At 36.6% G+C, this 19,482-nt stretch overlaps 2 protein-coding genes across 3 annotated transcripts; both read left to right on the top strand.

Annotated features, from left to right (window-relative positions):
• The first annotated feature begins 7,681 nt into the window (after positions 1–7,681).
• Positions 7,682–15,051, top strand: LOC116123639 (protein farnesyltransferase subunit beta). 2 transcript variants are annotated; one of them, XM_031409384.1, is made up of 14 exons: positions 7,682–7,797; positions 7,900–7,986; positions 9,363–9,468; positions 10,429–10,464; positions 11,007–11,089; positions 11,186–11,239; positions 11,353–11,404; positions 11,969–12,033; positions 12,155–12,211; positions 12,388–12,460; positions 12,598–12,684; positions 12,764–12,926; positions 13,667–13,794; positions 14,264–15,051. In XM_031409384.1, exons 1-14 carry the CDS (start codon positions 7,682–7,684, stop codon positions 14,498–14,500), a joined length of 1,344 nt encoding a protein of 447 aa, XP_031265244.1. In that variant the 3' UTR covers positions 14,501–15,051. The 2 variants fall into 2 exon arrangements, with proteins under 2 accessions (XP_031265244.1, XP_031265242.1); XM_031409382.1 differs by having other exon boundaries at positions 12,764–12,956; positions 14,264–15,049.
• A 1,136-nt stretch (positions 15,052–16,187) lies between these two features.
• LOC116123688 (CASP-like protein 4A1) lies at positions 16,188–18,788 on the top strand. Its single transcript, XM_031409431.1, has 3 exons — positions 16,188–16,994; positions 17,133–17,268; positions 18,335–18,788. Exons 1-3 carry the CDS (start codon positions 16,348–16,350, stop codon positions 18,527–18,529), a joined length of 978 nt encoding a protein of 325 aa, XP_031265291.1. The 5' UTR covers positions 16,188–16,347; the 3' UTR covers positions 18,530–18,788.
• Positions 18,789–19,482: the final 694 nt, after the last annotated feature.

The raw sequence follows: 19,482 nt of genomic DNA, 5'->3' as shown, positions 1-19,482 counted from the left end.
AAAAATTATTGCGAAAACGTATGGAACTGTCAAATGCACTGTTTGCCTATCCTCTTAATGCTCAATAGATCACCGTGCATGACTATGGTCCAGATGCCCTAGTTAACCTTCTTAGTAAAACTTGCAGCTGTAAAGTGCTTGAGATTCAACGTTTACCTTGTCCTCATGCACTAGCAGCATTAAAACACCAACGGAAGCTGGATTTTGGTCCAAGAATTTACATGAAACTTTGATCCTCTCTCTATATGGCAAATCACTACATGCTGGCTTATTCGGAAACGATATATCCAGTTTCTCCAGAAGAGCAGTGGGTGGTGCCGCCAGAGTTGGTTGACATTATCATCCATCCGCCATTCAAGAAAACAGAAAAGGGGAGAAAAGAGTTAAGCATATTCCATCAGTCTGTGAGGTTCCCCGGATGATGAATAAGTGCTCAATTTGTAAGCAACCTGGCCACAAGAGAAGCAGTTGCTAGAATCAATCACATACAGATCCAGAAAATTAGGTTTAAATCGATCAGAAGCAAGAAAGCAAGCAATCTACAGATAAGATCGGATCGCTTAAGCGACCTAAGATTGCTTAAATGATCTGCTACTTAGATCAGATCTGGTGAACACTAGATCGCTTAAGCGATCCTTGGTCACATATCAATCTAATGACCACCAGATCACTTAAGCGACCTATCTTTTCTTATATGCAGATCTGACAAGCAAATCGCTTAAGCGATCTGATGAAGTTATTATGTTTTTCTTTTGTGGTGCATTAAACTGATTTTATGTCCTCTTATTTCCAACTATGTCATCAAGAAGGAAGATGAAATCGAGAGAGTTGTCAAGGCCAACCGTTGAAAAGTTGTTATTTTCAATTTTTTATGTTTTAAATTTAATTGTTACCTTGAATAAATCATCCTTTATAGCGTATTAAATCAAATTAATTATTTTTTATTTTCATTCATTTTAAAAAGGGTTTAAGTAAGTAAAATTTCGCATATTACCTCTGTACGACACTGATTGCTGCCCAAAGAAGTAAGACAAGCAAAATAAATATTATCAACATAATTGTCGTATTAAGTCAATCAATCAATCAATTTACTGAATTAGTCACGAGTGTGACACGTTAGTAGAAACGTACCTCATTTCACAAATATGGATGGTTATGATTGAATATAGAGCTCACCCACAATACAGAATATAATTTCTCACTAAAACGTACACAATATCAAAAGATCGACGAGATAAGAAGCAAAATGGCTTTGGTCGCTTAAGCAATCATGAATCGCTTAAGCAACCAAGGCCAAAAGTGAAGAATTGCTTAAGTGATCATGATTCTACCTTGGACATGGTCGCTTAAGCGATCTACGATCGCTTAAGCGACCAAGGGCAAAAGTGAAGAATTACTTAAGCGAGACCTTAAATCACTTAAGCGAACTTGATTCTGCCTTGGACATGATCGCTTAAGCAACCAAGGGTAAAAGTGAAGCATCGCTAAAGAGATCTTGATTTTGGCTTATACGTGATTGCTTAGGCGACTAAGGCTAAATATACTAGATCGCTTAAGAAAGACTTAAAATCGCTTAAACGATCCAATATAGTCGGATGATCTTTATTCTGCCTTTGACAAGATCATGTAGGCGATTTATTATCACTTAAGCGACCAAGGCTAAATAGACATCGCTTAAGCAATTTAGGGTAATTTATTTTGATACTTTAAAAATATTAAAATTTGTATTATATATAATCATTCTATACTTTAATATTTCTTTTCCATGTTTATGTATAGACGTAAAAAAATTAATTTAATTAAAATATAATTTTGAAAAAAAAATCGATTAAGCGATATAAATAATCAAATCAATTGACACAAGACGGATTATGGTCCACTGAACTAATCGTACAGTCAAAATTGAAGTTTATTTCAATCTAATCAGTCTCAAATACACCATCTATATTTATGAAATGAGGTATGTTTCTACTAACGTGTCACACTAGTACGTTATGACATTCATCCATATATCATACAGTTGTAACCTTAATATGTGTTGATGGAATTAGATTGTAAACAATCTTTCTTAATTGCCCTTAATAAGTGTTAATAACCAATGTCACGTAACATTAACGTTAATAATCATGTGATATTGTGAACGTCCAAAGTTCACATTAACGTCACTTAATATGGGGTTGACAACCTATTCCAAAAAAAAAAAAGGAATCACTTAAGCGACTTTATCATCGCTTAAGCAATCCAGTGTTATAAGCTTTCATCGCTTAAGCGATAATATAAATCGCTTAAACGATCTTGTGAAAGGCATAATAAAAATAATCCGAATATACTAGATCGTTTAAGAGAGTTCATGTCTCGCTTAAGCAATCCTGTATATTTAGTCTTAGTTGCTTAAGCGATATAGTACAGTCACTTAAGCGATCACATACAAGCTAGAATCAAGATCACTTAAACAATGCTTCACTTTTACCCTTGGTCGCTTAAGCGATCATGTCCAAGGCAGAATCAAGATCACTTAAGCGATACTTCACTTTTACCCTTAGTCGCTTAAGCGATCATGTCCAAGGCAGAATCAAGATCACTTAAGCGATACTTCACTTTTACCCTTGGTCGCTTAAGCGATCAAGTGCAAGACAAAATCAAGATTATCCCAGATGCACGATTGCTTAAGAGATTTATGGTCTTGCTTAAGTGATTCTTCACTTTTACCCTTGGTCGCTTAAGCGATCAAGTCCAAGGCAGAATCAAGATCTGCCCATATGCAGGATCGCTTAAGTGATTTATGGTCTCGCTTAAGCGATTCTTCATTTTTACCCTTGGTCGCTTAAGCGATTTTGGATTGCTTAAGTAATCAAGTTCAAGATAGAATCAAGATCTGCCCACATGCACGATCAGTTAAGCAATTTATGGTCTCGCTTAAGCGATTCTTCACTTTTACCCTTGGTTGCTTAAGCGATTTGAGATCACTTAAGCGATCAAGTCCAAGGCAGAATCTAGATGTTCCCAGATGCACAATCGCTTAAACGATTTATTGTCTCGCTTAAGTGATCCTATATAGAAAACCCCTGGTCGCTTAAGCGATATATAAGTATGTAGTCGCTTATATATCGCTTAAGCGATCATAGGCAACACATATTTTTTTCCAAATTTTCTCCTGAATTTTGACAAACAAAAATCACCAACACATACTAATTCTATATTTTCTTCTGAATTTGACAACTTAATTGCATCAACACATCAATGTCATTTAACAAGAATATTAAATAAACTCAAACTCAAAAAAGGGAAAGAAATATTGAATTACTTTTGTACAAATCTAAAATGTGTCAATTACATTAAATTACAACATTATATACAACAAATAAATGTCTTATATACACCCAAAACAAAAGCAGGGCCAACAGCCTCCATCTCCCCTCTTCATCATTCTCTTTAGCCACTTCCCCATCCTCTAAAATTATCCAACATACCTTTAGCATCAGCAGCAGTAGCAACAATCTCTTCGTCTTCTTCTATAGCACCCCTTCCAACATTATCCAGCCTTGGCCTTGGCCACAAAGCATACATAACACCACAACCCAAGTATCAATAGCCTGACGCCTAACAACACCAGTTGATCCAATTCAAGACAACCCAATAAGATAGCATCACATAAACTACAAAATTCTAAGTCTAACTTCTATACCTTTTGATGACAGCATCAACAGTGACTTGGATTGGGTTCTGGTCAATCAAAGGGAACCATATGCCCATGGAAGCACTCAACAACCCAGTGCTCGACAATTGTGCATTGTTTCGTCATTCAAGCTGTCCATCGAAGTGTTGGTCATGTCCAACTCAATAAATTTTAGTGCACATACCTCGCAATCAGCACTACAATAGGAGGAAGATATTAGTATTAGAATCAGCTTATAGAATAGTTGTATTATGTAAGTTTTATACAAAATTTACCTCAAGTCATTTATCGAGACGGGAAGGCACTTGAGTGGCCACTTTCCCATCAGTAGTTCATCACCTAAGAGCTGAAACATCATGTTATCGCACAACAGCCGCAGGAACAATATACATAGCTGCTGCAACTTCGTCTCCAACTGCCTCTCTCGACAAATACTTGGGTTGCAATCAAGGATCTGCAACAAGCCCTCATCTAGTAGCGCGACAACGGTTATCCAATGCATATCCTTGATGTTCATGATGCAGTATACTCTTTTAATGTTTGCCCAACTGTTGCCATGTTTGGGCCTTTCCCCCCGTATATATTGCATCATCCTGTCATCAAACCGAAAATCATCAAGAACATCGTCGAAGTCATCTGTGACCAATCTTTTTCGCTTGCCTCCCCTTGTTGCACCTCCATCATTGGCCTTTTTTTATTAAAGTGTCATATATAGTTACTAGTGTTTGGCCAAATGCCACATCGGTGATGGCACAATGTGAATACAAAATATCACCATTACTGCTCTGTCGTAGCCTCATAAGTGCCAATACCTCATCGATGTGCTGCATCAAATAAAAACAACATGATAAGTATACAATACCTCATGGAAAACATAAGCAAAAATAAGAAAAACTAAGGGAAAATAACTCACCGAGTTGTCAAGCCACCTATCCATTGTCAACATCTTTTCAAACCACTTCTGAGGATAATCCTCGATCTTGCACTTCACATGCCCCCATCACTTCCAGAATCATTGTAATAGACATATAAGAGTTTTTTATTTTCCTCGTCTATTGGCCTACATAAATCGACCTTTAACTCCTCTGTTTTCACTTGCCCACTTCCTCCGCCTTCCTCCTCACCCTCCTCCATTTTCACTTGCCCACTTCCTCCGCCTTCCTCCTTACCCTCCTCCATTTTTGCTTCTCCACTTTCAAGGACTTCCTTATTTTTTTCTTCGTTTTCCTCTTCTTTTCATATGTTACTGTCGTGTAAGGAGAAATTACGTGCTTACTCTTTCGGTTCTCTCTTTTAGGCTCAGGTTGCACTTCAACCACTTTCAATACCCCACCAACTTCCTCCTCCACCCTATCAACTTTTTCCTCCACCCTTTTCATCTGCTCTTCCATCTTCTCAAACCTCTCATAAACGACTATTGTAAAACTCTCAAACATACTGTTTATGAGGCCAACCACCTTATTCTCTCGACCCTGGCGCCTCGACAAAGCGATACTTGTTACCGGTTTGCCAATTGGGTGGAGGCGTATGAACTTGTTCATCCCTCTCCACCTCCTCTCTCCTACCGATTGGAGCTTCATCATCCTCAGCGTCAACAACATTCTAAAGTAGTGGCCATGCAACTGCACTCACATGCGTAACCCCTTCTAGGTCCTGTATTAGGTGGTCTATCACTTCATCTATTGCATCGTCTAATGCTCTAAACGATGTAACATACTCCTCTCTCGCTTCACCCCTAGTAGGGGTGAGGAAAGGACAGACGACTCCCTACAATAAGAAAAAAAAATAAATCAAATTTAAGCCACGTTTGTATATTCTAAAGATTAATCCTTTAATCTTACCCGAGCCACTTGAATTTCCATATCTATTTTGTCGTAATCCCAATTAGTATACTTCTCGATGTGCCACCACAACATTCTAGGAAATTGTGGTCGCTCATCCGAAGTCTTCTTCCCCCCCCCCCACCGCCTTAGCCAAGACAGGGACGATCTCATATATCCAAGCTTACATTGTAAAAAAACAGTCCATATCATAATTAAAACACATATAATACAAAAAAATATAACAAAAAACTATTAATATTTACCTGCATTGCCCATGGGAAGCCAAACAAATTGTATGTGCTTGGTCTTTCCTTATCTTATCGACAACTTGGCGATGCTTTATCGCCATGTCTTTTCCACTCAGGGAGTCGATGGTTAGCTGAAATGATACCTGTCCCACGGATAAGCATTAAAGAAGTCCATGTTGCTCGCAAACTTCACCCAATCCATATTAACGACTTTTGTTGAGTCAGAAGCCATTAGGATTGAATGTACGAACCATACCAGGCACATCTTGAACCTCTCTGAAGAGGTATACCTACCTTCTCCTAACCTCTCCTCTAAATCGCATCCCGTAATAGACACCTCCCCTCCCCCCCAAAACCTTTTTAGTCAAGTTATCGACTGCCCTACTCATCGTTACTCTCTCTTACTCTTCCGCATCTAGAAATGCCTCACATCTTAAGCCTGTCATCAAGGCATATTCCATCATCAAAAAATGTAGTGGCTTCCCATCCACCACGAACCATATTTCATTTTTTTTTGCTTTTAACTAAGTGCAGCAATATATAATGCACTCCCTGCCCCTAGAACACATTTTTCCAATTTTCTGCAATGTTCACAAAATGACCGAAACAACTCTCTTTGAATCGGTCCATACCTTTCTTTTGTTCCCGTAAAATCTCCATTATTCTCGTAAAAACTTGGCAACTCAACCTAACTGTCACCCTTACGAGGAAGTACGGTACCTTATCGCTTACAACCTCCAACCATAGTCTTTATAATTTATGCTTCAGAAAATCTACACAATCGATACAAACTAAATATTAAAAAAAAAAAAAAAAAAAAAAAAAAAAAAAAAAAAAAAAAAAAAAGAAACCAAAACAACCAATAGGCTGCCAATTTGGGGGATATGGGCTTCGAGGGCATTGGGGAGTGGATGTTTTTGGCTTCGAGAGGATCGGGGAAGCCAATGCAGGCCCTATAGAGACTGTTGTGGCAGGTTCCATGACTGGAGATGGCTAAGCAGCTGTGCGTGGCCAGCCCTGCAATATGCAGGGCAGCCCTCTAACCCCCCTATTCTGTCACCTCCTGCCATCCCCAGCCCTCCAACCTTCCACAAACAACCTCCCTACGGCCTCCCTTGCCTCCCCCCATCCTCGGAACCCAAACAAAGCCACTCCCATGATGCTTGCTAATTGCTCGACAAAACGCCACAACCACCATAACAATAAAACCAACTACATATCCCCCAAATTCATACAAATCAATCAAATTTCTCATCAAATTCAAAACCACCAGTAAAAAACGTAACCTTTCTTCATCGACGTCCTTCTCCTCGCCTGAATTCTCGTTGGCGTCCTTCTCTTCAGAATTATTTTCCGATTCTTCTCTATGTTCTCGTGCCGCCGTTGTCGCCTTTGCCTCTGGACCACCTTGACTTATTGGATGATCCACTAAGCATCTTCTTCAACAGCCTTTGAACAGCCACCGTCGCCGGAGTCTAGAATTTGGAGTGAGATTGGGTTTTCCTCCTCTTTGTGAATATCAGCCATGATTTTGTGTAAGGAAGCTTTATAATCGAATATTTGCTAGAAATATGGAACTTTTATAGTCAGAGATCGTAGAGAAATCGAAGGTGTCCGTCGGTCGTTTTTTAGGTATATTGCTCGATTAAGCGATTTTGAAGGGTGTGGGTCGTTTTTAATTTTCAAAATTGAAACAAACTTCCGTTAATTATAATATTATCCATATATGTTTAAATCTTTTTAATTTAACCCGTTTTCATGTTTAATGAATCCTAAGTGTGCCACGTTCCTTTTTTTAGCTTTAAAAAAAATATTTTCAAGGTTATTTTTTTAAATGCAAACTTGGGAGGTTGGCTAGTTAAATTCCCTCGACTCATTGCTCACTGCAAAAACCAAACTCAAAGCAACACTCTTTCTACTCAACCCGTCACTCAATGGAGTCATCTTCGAGAATAACCGTGACGCAGCGAGAACAATCGATGGTTATGAGCGACGTTAAAATGATGTACGAGATCTACGCCAGTGTTCCCCCCAAAACTCAGCGTTTAATGTAAGCAGAAATCCTTCACATTCAAAACCTGGGGTTTCAATTTCCTTTCTTCACAAATTCTGGCTTCCCGACTTTGTAATTGTTTTGATATTTGGTTTACAGGATGGAGCTTCAGCGTGACAATCACATGGAGTACTTGCTGAGAGGTCTCCAACAACTTGGCCCTTCCTTTTGCGTCTTGGATGCTAAGTATGTGCCTCTCTTTTGAATTTAAGTTCTGAATTAATTTTGAATCTCCTGTTGTTCTTTGGTTTGTTAATTGACTACACTGATGCAGAATTAGGGAATTGAGTTGAAGATATTTTAAAAAGTTCAATTTTGGACTAAGAGTTAATAATTATTTGTTATGACATTTATGTATAATTTTTATGTTGGATTGGCAATAGAAAGTGGCTACTTCGATCATATTTGGAAGGGTATAATGTGTTAACACACAATGACACAATGTGTATTATATGAATTTACATAATCTAATTATTTCTATTAATGATATCCGTAGACAAAGTTTAGATTTAATATAAGAAAGTAGTAGCCCCACTACTGAAACTGTAATATGGTACAAGGAAGTAAAACTAAAAAATATTTGAAGGCATTTTCTAAAGATATCTTTTTTTAATTGTATATAATAGCTAATAGAAAGCTGAGTAGATAGTGAATATTAAAAAAAAAAAAAAAAATTGTTTAAAAAAAAAATGAAAGAATGAATGGTTGTAATTTGTTATTTGGTGTAAGAAAACTCACATCTCAGGGAATCCATTTTCATGTTATATTAGATGGACAAATTCAGTTTCAGTCGGAGAAACATAGTCATACAAATTAACCTGTGGTTAAACTGGGCAATTGAACTATGCAATGGCTATACTGTTTCAGGTGTTCAAAACTCATGTTTAAGCTGAGGATTAAGTTGAAGTTATGTAAAATAAGAGTTATACATTTAGTTCATCCATTGTTAAGTTCTTGTATATTGAGGTATATTCCTTGTAGTTTAGTGGATGATTTAGATACTTAAAGACTCCCTATGGATTCTTAGAGAGCGGAAGAGAAAAAGACAAGACATACTGAAAATTGCTTTAAAATTAATTTTTTCTTTATAAGTACTAAATCTTTTCCTTTTCTCTTCAAAATTGCCAAGAGGAGGCTGGTTGTTCAACTCTGAAATATTGTTTAAGGTTTTTAATAGGGATGGGAACTTCCATCTTCTAACACTAAATCAAAGAGACACTAAAACTCAAATGAATATTGTTTAAACGAACAACCATTTGGCTAGTAAAACTGCATGTTAATGAATGAAATGGTTTCAAGTAGTGTGGAGTGGCAGTGAAAGGAATGATCAGTTTCATTTACTATTCTTTGAAAACTTTCTTATGCATATGTTGCATCCACATGTGTATATTAGTGGAAGTTTACTTATTGAAAAAAAAAAAAAATTGTATCCTTGAACATGCAAGACATATTTGAGCATTTTTGGTGTTTTCCTCAAGGATGTTCGGTTGTGTTCATGAATTACATAAATGTTACAATGCATTCTTATTTTTATTTATTTGTGTGATTGTTGTTTTATCTAGTCGACCTTGGATTTGCTACTGGATCCTGCATTCAATTGCTTTACTTGGGCAGTCTGTTGATGCTGCATTGGAAGATAGGACCATTGACTTTCTTAGTCGTTGTCAGGTATGAGGTTTAAATTAATTTTCATAGTATACTTTGCTTTGAATTATGTGTATTGTCAATTTTATTATAGTTCATAATGCTCTCTCCCTCTCTCTCTCTAATTTTTTTTATGTGAACTATGAATAAAATCAGTAGAAGAAGCATCATCCCTCTTTGTCTATTTAAAATTTAATTGGGAGACTCTAGGTGGATTTCTATCACTACTCTGCATCATAAATTCAACTCATAATTTCTTGAAGGGTCAATTACTCTTTCAGAATTTCTTAAGGTGCCTTGTGCTTGGGTGTTGGAATTTGTCTGGGGTTCAAAATCTCTGTCTCTGTTATATTGAATTGCAATTGTCCCTGTTAAATTTTCTTTGATTAAACTTTAAGTTTTATAACCATCTATTACCGGTTGGAATGTATTTAGACACCTAAATATAATACTGTTGACACTTGTGTTAGAATTAACACAAGTACTTACCTTTTTTGTGTCAATATATACGAGCTTACTATGTGTGCTTATACTTATGAATATACTAAATACGGATGCAAATGTATATCCAAACTTTTAGTTACTTTGGGCCCTAAGTTCATGTTTCTCTAATTCCTATTTTGTGCTTTTCCAGCACATCACATATTTTTGAAAGTAGTCTGCTTTAGCATTACCTGGAACGAACATATTCATCTGGCACCATCCAGATAGGGCAATCTGTACTGTTTTGTCCCCTAATAAAATGTTTGAACCTGAATAGTTGTGAAGTATCTAATGGCCATTCAAATCATTAGGATTTCTGTGCCTTCTCGGCACAGCAACCAAATCACATGTTTAGTGCTTCATGCTTACTGATCTACTTAAATAATTAACATATTCGGTGTTACCATTTTTACATGCACGCTATGTTTGCTGGTCCTTAAGGTAAAATGCAAACGTTACATCTTCAGCTTTAGATATCATTCTGTTTTCTTACGTTGGCAGGGCCCAGATGGTGGATATGCTGGTGGACCTGGACAGGCAAGTAGATGATCCACTGGTTGGCATAATTACTTGTTTACTGTTGATGGACACTATCCTAGTAAAACCAACAATAGTTGCAATAAGTTGAAGTGATCCTTTTTCAGACTTCAATTGTGAAACCTTTTTTTATTTTCATGCCCCTCAGCGGTTGTTCTGATGCTATCTTATGAACTTTATCTCATGATGAGAAAACCAAATTGTTTCTGATAATAGATAAAAAAAGGGACAAAGTTGAAATTGCCTCTAGTGGTTTGAACTTTCTTAATTTTGTTGTATCTGAGAGGTTGTAGTGTTTTTAATGAAGACAGTCTTTTGATCTTGGCTATCTTTTTTTTTCTAAAATAGTACATTCTTTTGGTTGAAGATTCTTGCCGCTGATCTCTTAAGCAAACCTGCTTAAATTTCAGGATCCTGCTTTTTTCTAGAAGAGTCTTTGGAAGATTGGCTCATACGATTGCTCTTATTGTTTCTTTTTAATTTCTATTTTGAAAAATATTGTTCACAGTTGTTGCTCAACCGCTTTATTTATATTCTATCAGATGCCTCATCTTGCCACAACTTATGCTGCAGTGAATGCATTGATTACTTTGGGTAGTGATAAATCTTTATGGTCAATTGATAGGTGAGTTTAAGCTTCTCCGAAGTCATTCTTTTGCCTCAATATGCTATTGAGTCTTTTGGAAATTATTTGAAATTATCTCTTGGGAATACTTTGCAGGGGTAAAATGTACACGTTTCTGAAGCACATGAAAGACCCAAGTGGGGCCTTCAGGTTTGTCACTGTTTCTTATAATTTTAATTGAGAAACTACTTAACATAGATTTCATGAATATTACTTTTATATTTTATAGCTTCCACTTAGAATCACCAATTGGTTTTTCTCAGGATGCATGATGAGGGAGAAATTGACGTTCGAGCATGCTACACTGCTATTTCAGTAAGTTAGCTCTCTCTCTGTATGTAAGTGGACACATTTTGGTATATAGACGAACTTTTCCTTAAGCCTCGCTTATATTTACACTTGCTCATTCTGGCTCACATGTCGAAGTAAGGACATGCTTATAATAGTCAATATATTTGTTCATCGAGTCCAACATTGGTTGACAGTAGCTTGAAAAGTATGGCTGTCAGGCCAACATCAAATTCCTCTAATTTTACACTATTTCATGCAATAGTTTGTCGATACATTGGTATTTGTTCTTAATTGATGCCATCGTTAAATCCTTCCAATATATAGTTGCTTGTTTGTCTGGAGAAAGAACCACCTTGAAATTATTATTTTAACCTGTTTTAAGTTTAGAATTTACCATTACTCACATGTGAATTGGTATGAAGTTACGTTTCACTATTCATCTTGACTGTTGGAGCAAAATTTTTGCCTTGCCTTGCTTATGGTTTGCATACTTTTTCTATGGTTCCTGTTTGGAAACTATTATTCAACTTTATTTTTGTATTTGTAATTTTCACTGTCTTTCAGTGACTAATCTCTTGTTATAATCAGGTTGCAAGTATGCTGAACATTTTGGATGATGACCTTGTTCACAATGTTGGAAATTACATCTTAAGGTTGGCTTCAAATGGACTTTGATTTAAATTTGCAAGTAAATCCATCTGATTCTGGTTTATCAGGTGGCTTTATTGATGAAAGTAAATAAATAGTTTTGTACTCGATGGCATCTCTATGCAGCTGTCAGACCCATGAAGGTGGTATTGCTGGGGAACCTGGTTCCGAAGCTCATGGTGGGTATGTTTCACTCTGCATTCTCTGTCTCTCTTTTCTTCATTTCTGTGTTTGGTTTAGCTAATGCCATTGTAATGTGTTCCTTATCTTTTTTCGTTTTGGTTCATGTACATACTAATGTCTGTCTGCATGTCTTAGCAAAGCCATTAATGGATTTGATAATTTGATTTGACGCTCAGCTATACATTTTGTGGATTGGCTACAATGATTCTGATCAATGAGGTTAACCGTTTGGATTTGGCTGCCTTAATTGTAAGACAACGTTTCCTTTTTTTTTTCTTTTTGCTATTATTTATGCTTTTATCTGTTAGATCTAACTTTTGTTCTGTTGATTTCCTTTAGCATAAAACTGAATGTAAATGCTCTTATCTCTCGATTTGATTGTATAGGATTGGGTGGTATTTCGACAAGGGGTGGAAGGTGGATTTCAAGGGAGAGCCAATAAACTTGTTGATGGTTGCTATTCATTCTGGCAGGTTAGTACTTTTTCTATTAATTTGTTGTTGTTCCTTGTTGTTTTGTATACAGTGGACTAAAACAAAGAAAAGTGAACAGGGAGGTGTATTTGCATTATTACAAAGGTTTCATTCGATAATTGGAGAAAGACTGACACAGTCAGGTCCTGGAGAAGCAGAGTACCATATTGATAGTCCAGAAGCTACTCCAGAATCAGATATATCAGAAGGGAAAGAAAGTTCAGATGGAACTTCATCAGAAGGTGATGAAGCTTGCCATTTTCAACCGGGAGGTAGATTCACTAGAAGTGAATAACATGGTTTTAATTCCTTCTTTCTTAAGTAATCAAGTCTTTGCCTCATCATGCTTTTTAACAAGGTTACAGCTGAACATAAATTAATAATTTTTAAGTTTAATAAACACAAATATGAAAAAAAAAAAAAAATTCTTTGATGTAAAGGAAAATACAATTACAATATTTAGGATTTAACTTTACAGTTAGAGTTAAAATAAGGTGGTTTTTTTTTTTTTTTTCCTGGACTGAGTAAAATGAAATGTTATTGAAGTTTAATTGTAGAGTAATACTACAAGAACGACCCTTAAAATATAATTAGAAGAATTTTTAATAAAGTTAAGAAAATACAGTCCGATTTGTTCTTTCAATTTTATATAAAACAGGTTTACCAAAAAGATAATAAACTGTTGTTTTCTTGAAAATCGACTTAAGATATAAAATTTTGCACAGTAGAGGAAGCAAGTGCGAATAGAGAAGGATTGAATAGTGGGTTTTAAGAGATAGAAAAGATATTTTACAAAACTTTTTGTGCAATCTAATCAAAATAATTGAAACTTATATTTATTCAAGAGTCAATTTTTCCCCTTGTGTATTAGATACACTGTTACTTTTCATGGTAGCCATTAGGAAGGCCACCTCAGCTCCATATGTCTGCCACTGCCTTAAATTCATGGATCTTATTAATTTTGTTTCTTAATCATTTACAGGCTCACAGAATGCTCCCTGTCCAGTTAACTTTGACAATGTTGGATTTGTCTCGTCTGAGGGGCTTGCAGAAAGGGAGCCTCTATTTCATAGCATTGCCTTACAGAGATATATACTTTTATGCTCACAGGTTAAGATTCGAAAGATAATTCTACATATTGATCACTTTGATGTTTGAGTGACAAAGAGTTGTGCTATTTTGAAAAAGAAAAGACCAAAATGAATTATTAAGAAAAACTGATGGAGAATCATCTTTATCAAATCATAAGTTGTCTTGGTCTGAGGTCGGCTTTAGATTAAAATTAGCGGACTGGGTTCAAGCTATTATTTTGACTGGACTGAACCAAAAGAGTATTGAGCATCTTTGCATCAGTTTAAATTAGTTTGAGGTTATCGTATTTTTGTCTCTGCATTTGTCTCAGTTTGAGGGCTAGGTCTTTTTTCTTTTCCGTGTGCTAGGCAGAGAGTTGTAGATGGAACATTTGATGATATACCATTATATTTGAGCCATCCTTAAAAGAGACAAATTTTCTTGTTCTCAACATGATTTATAGATTCTGTTGCGAGGGTTTATATTTTGATGAATGTTGTTGATGCAGGACCCTGGAGGCGGACTCAAGGACAAACCTCGAAAATCTAGAGACTATTATCACACCTGTTATTGTTTAAGTGGCCTATCAGTTTGTCAGTATAGCTGGTTGAAAGATGAAGATGCTTCCCCGTTGCCCAGAGCTGTCTTAGGTCCACATTCTAATCTTTTGGAACCTATTCATCCCATATTCAATGTTGTCTTGGATCGTTATCGTGAAGCTCATGAATTTTTCTCAAGGTCCTAATGAAAATCTTCTTAGCAAGATTTTGTAGTTTGCCGGATATATGAGCAAATTCACAATATCCTACGAACTGTGTTGTATATGGAAGATTGTAGGAGAAATCGTATTAGTGAATTGTGACAGTGTATAATTTAAGCTGTAATATTTATCCTGTATTTTAGACTTTGTAAGTTTTATTTTATAAATCAAAACAGAGAGCACAAGCACATTGATCCAAGGGAGCGGCTTCGACGGATGCTTTAAACCATTGAAGTTCACCTCTGTGATGTGCCAAGTATTTGAGTTTGATCCACAGATAATGATCTTGGATTGAATTATAAATGTTTGAAAGCAATGGCATTGGGCCATGAACACCAAACTGGGTCTTGAAAATTAGGCTTTGAAAAGTATGGAGTGAAAGTATTGGAAGAATCATTTGAGTGGAGCTTTTTATGGGAGGGAAAGAGAGACAGAAATTCCATCTTTCAGCCCTAGGCCCTCTAGCATATATCTTGACTTAACTCCACTGTGTCCTCCATTTGTGTTTTCTTTTTGGTTTTCGCATGTGATATTATTCTCTTAAAAGTTAAGGTGTTTCAGCATTTCAAGGCAAATTCCTCAAATGATGACGAGTTGTGAAATGATTCGAAACCTAACCAAATGGAAGTTAATTTAAGCTCTTGTATTTTGGTGTAGATAAGTGTGTGTTGTTGTCACAAAGATGTCTGCTTTTCTTGTAATGAAAATTGTGATTGGTCTAAATAAATCTCTACAAACACTTGGTCACTTTTTCCTGCTCAAATTGGGATAGGCTCCTTGGTGAAATTGACATCATGGGTAGGTATTAATTGTGAAAGGAGAAAATTATGCGTTACTGTATTATTCGTTCGGGCGAGAAGAAATTGTCTGTATGTTCTTAACTAAAAGGCTACAACACACTTCTCATACTCTCAGATTCTCTTTTCTTTTTCTCTTCTCCAAACTAACAACAAACCATGGATAAACAAGAACAAGAGCGCAAAGAAGAAAAACAAGAACAAGAGTACAAAGAAGAACATGAACAACCAAATGAACACGAGCAAGAAAAAGAACTCGGCAAAGAACATGAACTACAACACACAAATTCAAGCCCAGACCCGCCACCAAAACAGAACTCTCCGCCGCCTGAACCGGAACTACGACAAACATACCCAAGCTCACCACCCAAACAATCTTTTCCGCCTCGGCTACTCTACCACAACTCCACACCAAATTCACCACCCTTAGGTGAAGATGAAGAAGAAGAAGAAGACCACAGAAAGCCTCCGTTTAAACTACCTCCTCCTCCTGCTGTTGCGGCGGCGGTTGAGACCAAGGTGGAACCCACATCCCAAGAAGTCCAAGATGAAGAAAATGGACTTGGTGGTGGTGGTGGTGGTGATGGGCATGGTGATGGTTTTGTTAATACCGGGAATGGGAGGAAACATTTGAAGACCAATTTGTCGATCTTGAAGAAAGCCAAGAGAGATAGCATGATGAAGAGAGCTTTGATTGTTTCTAGGATTTCTGGGTTTGTTTGCAGCTTGGTCTCTTTCTCGGTTTTGGCTGCCGATAGAGATCGTGGTTGGGCCATTGATTCATTCTACCGTTACAAAGAATTCGGGTTCGTCTGTTGCTTATTACAAAGAGTTAAATATTTCAATTTCTTTTTTCAGCTTNATTGACATCATGGGTAGGTATTAATTGTGAAAGAAGAGAAAATTATGCGTTACTGTATTATTCGTTCGGGCGAGAAGAAATTGTCTGTATGTTCTTAACTAAAAGGTTACAACACACTTCTCATACTCTCAGATTCTCTTTTCTTTTTCTCTTCTCCAAACTAACAACAAACCATGGATAAACAAGAACAAGAGCGCAAAGAAGAAAAACAAGAACAAGAGTACAAAGAAGAACATGAACAACCAAATGAACACGAGCAAGAAAAAGAACTCGGCAAAGAACATGAACTACAACACACAAATTCAAGCCCAGACCCGCCACCAAAACAGAACTCTCCGCCGCCTGAACCGGAACTACGACAAACATACCCAAGCTCACCACCCAAACAATCTTTTCCGCCTCGGCTACTCTACCACAACTCCACACCAAATTCACCACCCTTAGGTGAAGATGAAGAAGAAGAAGAAGACCACAGAAAGCCTCCGTTTAAACTACCTCCTCCTCCTGCTGTTGCGGCGGCGGTTGAGACCAAGGTGGAACCCACATCCCAAGAAGTCCAAGATGAAGAAAATGGACTTGGTGGTGGTGGTGGTGGTGATGGGCATGGTGATGGTTTTGTTAATACCGGGAGTGGGAGGAACCATTTGAAGACCAATTTGTCGATCTTGAAGAAAGCCAAGAGAGATAGCATGATGAAGAGAGCTTTGATTGTTTCTAGGATTTCTGGGTTTGTTTGCAGCTTGGTCTCTTTCTCGGTTTTGGCTGCCGATAGAGATCGTGGTTGGGCCATTGATTCATTCTACCGTTACAAAGAATTCGGGTTCGTCTGTTGCTTATTACAAAGAGTTAAATATTTCAATTTCTTTTTTCAGCTTCGTTAGTTGATTTATTTCTATTTGTATCGTTTGGGTTTCGTTTTATGTTGCTATCTAATACTATGTTTAAAATTAAATAACAGGTACTGTATGGCAGTGAATGTGATAGCCTTTGTATATTCTGGATTTCAGGGTTATGATCTAATCTATCAATTGACCTCCGGAAAACGCAAATTGAGGCTACCCCTCCGCCACTACTTGGATTTTTCTTTGGATCAGGTGAGTGAGTCTTCGTTTTATTGCGATTAATTTTTTTTTTCTTTTTTTAATCTTAATTTTAATTTCATACCTAAACTAGGCCCATGTTTAACTGCACACCTCGGTATTTTGGTTGGCACTTGGCAATCTTGTGATGTTAAAGGGGACCACTTCCTTTAAAGGCGGTGCATAAGGCCAATGGTAGATGGATTGATAGAAACTAGTGAATAATATTTTGTTTTTATGGGGCGCCTTTAGGCTACTGTTGCACACGGAATTGCTTATGTTAGAATCTTTTGGAGTGTTGGACCATCTAGTTCTTAGACAACTTTTTCTCACTTTTTTTCTTCCTTTTTGTTTGTGAGAATGCTGTTTTTACTTTCTTGAACTGTTTCTTGATTGGTGTGTGTGCCTTGGGAGAAAGTTCCTTTTCATAGGTTAAGAGTTGGAGATCACTTGGTATCACCTTTTTTGTGTCAAAATGCTTAAAGTTGAAGCAATATCTTTAGAAAAGAATAGAGTACATGAAAGCAAAAGACAAAATCTCCACTCAGAAAGCAGGTTGCTAACTGCTTATGTCATGAGTGAACGTGTAATTAAGTTGCCTAGGACACAAGTCTATGATCTATAACTTGATGGAATTATGCTTGTTCTGTGTATTATTTTTGGGTGTTAAGAGACATGATAATGTGGAGTTAAGAGCTCCTCAGGCTAAAAAACATGAATAAATCACGTTTTAGGTCAATTGTGATAATATATTCTGCGTTACGAATAATGTGCCTTTTCTCTTTACTTTGGTTGGGCTCAAAATGCTGCAAGTCTCATTTTTTGGCCCCTTATACCGGATTCAATCACTCATAAGCTACACCTAATACCCAATAGTTCATACTTCATAGTCCTGCATACCCTTGCATTATTGGATTCAGAGACCAGACCCCTGAAATCCCTGAAATTCCATTAACAGGAGTGGGGAATGGCACTGGGCAGGCCATAAGGCTTGCTTAATGCTTTCTAATGAGATGATTTTAGAAGCGCTTTTTCTTGATTTACTGGCGTGGAATGCTAAACTTCTTGTTTTACATGGCAGGTGATAACTTATCTTCTCATGTCTGCATCATCTTCAGCTGCTGTCCGCGTAGATGACTGGCAATCCAACTGGGGTAAAGACCTCTTCCCAGATATGGCAAGGGCGTCTGTGGCATTATCTTTCCTTGCTTTCGGGGCCTTAGCTTTAAGCTCTCTCATATCTGGTTATAAAGTTTATACTCTCAAATCTTTATAGTCTTAACGCTGCCTGGATCAACCACATTTCAGTTATATGTTATACAACATAGAATGTTCAAGTGGAAAGTTAATGGAAAAGAGTTGGTTCAAAGTTTGTATATGAAAATACCTGTACCCGGGTTTTTATTTAGACCATGGAGTACACGCAAATGCTCATCAAAGTTTGTTTACAGTATCAACCCACCTTTAATATCTTATGCTGTAATGAAAATTATCGAAGTTTTCATTAATGAAACTGGTTTCTTCTTCATTACTAAGACTGATTCGAAGTCATTACAACTTTCCACAACTTAAATAAATAAAAATATTAAGATGACAATATGTTCAAAACCCCAAGGGATCTGTCCTTAGCCATTAGCTTTACCTTTTACAAACCTGCTTTATTTGTTGATCAATAATCTTTTCAATCAAACATTAAGCTTTATCCATAAAGTTGCATGTTGTTTATCAAATTACTGCATACTAATCTAATTATTCAATTTGTAAATGTAAAATTATTATATTAATTAAAATTATTTTTAAACATATTATATTTCCTTCCAAGCTTACCCTTTCTAATATTTTCTTCCAAAATCTCTTTATAAACCTCACTATCTGTTGAATTCTAGTCGCTATTTTTTATTTTTATCTCTTAAATCTCATAACATTCGTTCAATAGCAGTATAATTTCTCTTTGAAATCTATCCACAATATTTTTTTTTTTATTCTAAATACCCTCCACTACGTTAACAACCTCCTTTGTTGATTTTTCAAAGCTATCAAGCAAATGACCCTTGCGGTCGGAAGAGGGTGATGGAAGATTGTTTGGTATCAAAAATTTTTATATTTCTTTTTTTTTTTTCACCAAGAATTCAGAGATGACAAAAGATCAAACAAAAGGAAATTTGAACAAAAAAAATAATTAAAACTTATTTTTTCACGATTATTGCCACCCATTGGTTGAAATCATCT

Source organism: Pistacia vera, unplaced genomic scaffold (assembly GCF_008641045.1).
Source record: "Pistacia vera cultivar Batoury unplaced genomic scaffold, PisVer_v2 Contig144, whole genome shotgun sequence".
NCBI classification, from domain to species: domain Eukaryota; kingdom Viridiplantae; phylum Streptophyta; class Magnoliopsida; order Sapindales; family Anacardiaceae; genus Pistacia; species Pistacia vera.
This window is presented reverse-complemented; position numbering and strand designations above follow the sequence as displayed.

Coding starts and splice junctions, on each gene's coding strand:
- LOC116123639 (XM_031409382.1), top strand. CDS start 7,682: ATGGAGTCATCTTCGAGAATAACCGTGACGCAGCGAGAACAATCGATG. Junction 11,090..11,185: donor TCTTTATGGTCAATTGATAG/GTGAGTTTAAGC, acceptor AATACTTTGCAG/GGGTAAAATGTACACGTTTC. Junction 12,957..13,666: donor TTGCCATTTTCAACCGGGAG/GTAGATTCACTA, acceptor AATCATTTACAG/GCTCACAGAATGCTCCCTGT.
- LOC116123688 (XM_031409431.1), top strand. CDS start 16,348: ATGGATAAACAAGAACAAGAGCGCAAAGAAGAAAAACAAGAACAAGAG. Junction 16,995..17,132: donor TACCGTTACAAAGAATTCGG/GTTCGTCTGTTG, acceptor ATTAAATAACAG/GTACTGTATGGCAGTGAATG. Junction 17,269..18,334: donor TGGATTTTTCTTTGGATCAG/GTGAGTGAGTCT, acceptor TTTACATGGCAG/GTGATAACTTATCTTCTCAT.